The sequence below is a fragment of the Vigna angularis genome, chromosome 1 (genome assembly GCF_016808095.1).
Source record: "Vigna angularis cultivar LongXiaoDou No.4 chromosome 1, ASM1680809v1, whole genome shotgun sequence".
Taxonomy (NCBI): domain Eukaryota; kingdom Viridiplantae; phylum Streptophyta; class Magnoliopsida; order Fabales; family Fabaceae; genus Vigna; species Vigna angularis.
Genome location: NC_068970.1, coordinates 16,517,435 through 16,520,386, shown reverse-complemented (window position 1 = coordinate 16,520,386; position 2,952 = coordinate 16,517,435). Strand labels below are relative to the sequence as shown.

Below are 2,952 nucleotides of genomic sequence, written 5' to 3'. Positions count from 1 at the left end.
CGTTCAACCACAAATCACTATCAAAGTAAAATTATTGACTTCAAAACATACAACTATAAATATTTTAGGGATATGTGTATTAAACTTTATTGAAATGTGTAAGAAAATGCAAAAGAAAAAATATGTTTTTTTTTCAGTTAAAGTGAACCATACAAAAAATAACCTTTTTAAACAAAAATCAACCATTTAATGTTTTTATTCAGTTAAGTTTTGAAATTTCTCTTTTCCTTAATTGTAAATATATTCAACCAAAATACCCTCTTGAATTCAAACGAACAGAGCATTAGAGAAGAATTTACTGTTTCTTAGGAGGAGTTTTATCAAAATTAATTCATGCATATAAGTTATATGAAAATAATTCTATAAGTTATCGTCATAATAAGTTAAGTTATAATGATGATATCGCACAGAATATTTGAGTGAACTATGGGAAATAAAGTAAAACCCGGTGGCCATCTTTAACACAAATCATCAGAAAAAGGACAGAAGACAGGACAAAGGCGAAAGGAGAGAAAGTTTCCATTGTATTGAGTTTCATCTTTTTCAAAAACTGAAACTATTTGCCACAAGCCCTATAACTCAACAAGGTAGGGTGATATACAAAAGGAAACAAAAACCAAAACCCTTGATTCCAAAGAAAAAAGAAATAGAAAAAGCAAACCCGAAAATTTGAGCCATTTTGATTGAGAGGATCTGGAACTGTACGCACCCACACTTCAACACGTATAACACATTTACAGCTACATTCACAAAACTCCCCTGTACCTTCCATTCCTCTCTCTTCACCCCTGTTTCTGGAAAGAAAAAGTATCTTTCTTTTGGGTCACAGTTTTTTTCTTAAAAGTCTTTTCTTTCCTTTTCCGGGAATACTGCTTCAGTTCCGTTCGTTCGAGGAATCCTATGTACCTCTTCAACTAACTAAGCCGCCGCAACTGCCCCCGTACGGAACGAGTACCCTTGCGTCTTGTTTGGCGACGTCGATTTTCTTTGTTCCTTATTCCTCAAAGCTTTCATCGATGAAGAAAGGTTCATGTTCTTCTCTTTCGCTTCGTCTATATCTATTTGTTCTTGCCTGCACTCCTGGCTACAAAACGGGGTGTCCCCTCTGCAACAAACAATCATAATCCCGATCAGATCTAATTCGCAATCAAAAGGGTCTTTCGGTAACCCAAAAAGATTAAAAAAAAAAATTGTAACAAAGGGTGTTGCTGTGGGTGGCTGACTGACCTATACATGAAGATGTCTCTGTTGTCCCCGAGTGTCTTTTTACAGAGGAAACAGGCGGCGAGGAAGTGAGAGTGGTGATCCTCGAATCTGGTGTCGTGGAATGTCTTAGATCTCGGTGAGAAAACGGGAAGGGTGTTCCTTAATCGGGTTCTGGTGTAGGAGGTGGCGTAACCCATGGTCATAGACCTAGATACGAAATTGTTGGCTCGATGGCAAGCATCCATGTCGGTTAAGGAAGCCAGGCCGTGGTCTTGTTCCAAGTAAGAAGGTCTTGATGGAGTGGTAGACCTTGAGGAGCACATGAATTTTATTTAAGGTTTGGTTTGGGAAGTGATGTTCAGAGGAGGAGTGGGGAGTGTAGAAGAGAATGGAAGGAGATGGTTTTATAAATAGGGTTGATGAAGGAATGGAAGACCAAACTGAGAGAAATAGAGAGAGAAATAGAGAGAAACAAACAGCGGCAGGTTTGGTTCAAGGAATCCTTGAGTGTGAATCTATTGGCTGAAACTACCTGCATCAAGACCGTTCAAATTTGTGACTTTTTTTAGGAAATGTATGATTGGGGTGATAGACAGTTACCACCAAAGTTTGTGTAAATTACAATGTCACTTACTTTCACTTCAAATTGCCAGGGCATCAAATTCTTTTACTGCATTTAATTTTCATCACTTTCTGTTTTTAGTGTAATTTTAATTGTAAGTGCAAAATTTATAAATATATTTATTTAGTGCTAGCCATGATGAGTTCATTATAAATTTTTATTTATTATATATTTATTAACGTTATATTTAATCTGTCTTATTATAGTTAAATGTTAATAATGATGTTTAAGTATTCAATTTCTATAACTTTTTAGTTTTGATAATACATTTAAACGCGTTTTAAAATTGAAGAAAAGAAAAGCTAATTTAACTTCATTTTGGATTGAAATCTGTATTTCAAAATAAAAGATTGGAAACCACCCCCATGGAGTTAACTTCTTTAAAATTACCACAATTCAATTAAAATATGAAAATTAATTAATTAAAAATACTTTCACTAAAACATTTTTAATAAATAATGATTATGGTTAAAAATAACTGTTCTAAATTACACTAAAAAGTGACATTTTGTAGTTCAAGGAGGAAAAGGGGGCTGTTTTTGGCAGCAAGAAAAGATCTTTCCCTCTCGGAAATGGTAGGTCCTATTTTGAACCAAAGTAGGCATATATGTGAGTCAGTTGGTCTCACTCGCGCTCTTCCTGGCATGTGGCGCGTGCTTCTAAAATTGATGTAAGACGGTAAGAAAAGTGCGGGCCCAACCTCGCGCTTGAAAGTAACATACACAGTGTCCTGTTCTTAATGTACTTTTCCATAAATCAATTAATTTTAAATTATGGTTTATTTATTTTTTGTTATTTAATTATTTTATTAAATTTCTTTTTTTATGACAATAATTAATTTAATTTATTTTTTAATTATCAGAACTACATACTTTAGTTTTTCAATCAAATTTTTACGTCATTGTTTTAAATTTTTTAAAGAAAACAAATAAAAATTAAAAACAGATGAATTTAATCTATTTAACAATTCAATAAATAAAAATTAAACGGATTAGAAAAAATTATTAAATCAAATTAAATTAAATTTAAAACCATCAAACTCACGTATAAATTTATGATACTATTATTCTTAATATTTTACATGTTTATTACCTTTTTATACTGTTTATAGTTACCCGTAAATA

General features: G+C 32.7%; 1 protein-coding gene across 1 annotated transcript; it reads right to left on the bottom strand.

Annotated features, from left to right (window-relative positions):
* Positions 1 to 506: 506 nt before the first annotated feature.
* Positions 507 to 1,707, bottom strand: LOC108333401 (FCS-Like Zinc finger 2). Its single transcript, XM_017568835.2, has 2 exons — positions 1,228 to 1,707; positions 507 to 1,105 (listed from the first exon to the last, which is right to left on the bottom strand). Exons 1-2 carry the CDS (start codon positions 1,527 to 1,529, stop codon positions 919 to 921), a joined length of 489 nt encoding a protein of 162 aa, XP_017424324.1. The 5' UTR covers positions 1,530 to 1,707; the 3' UTR covers positions 507 to 918.
* Between the last annotated feature and the right edge of the window lie 1,245 nt (positions 1,708 to 2,952).

Coding starts and splice junctions, on each gene's coding strand:
- LOC108333401 (XM_017568835.2), bottom strand. CDS start 1,529: ATGTGCTCCTCAAGGTCTACCACTCCATCAAGACCTTCTTACTTGGAA. Junction 1,106..1,227: donor AGAGACATCTTCATGTATAG/GTCAGTCAGCCA, acceptor TGTTTGTTGCAG/AGGGGACACCCCGTTTTGTA.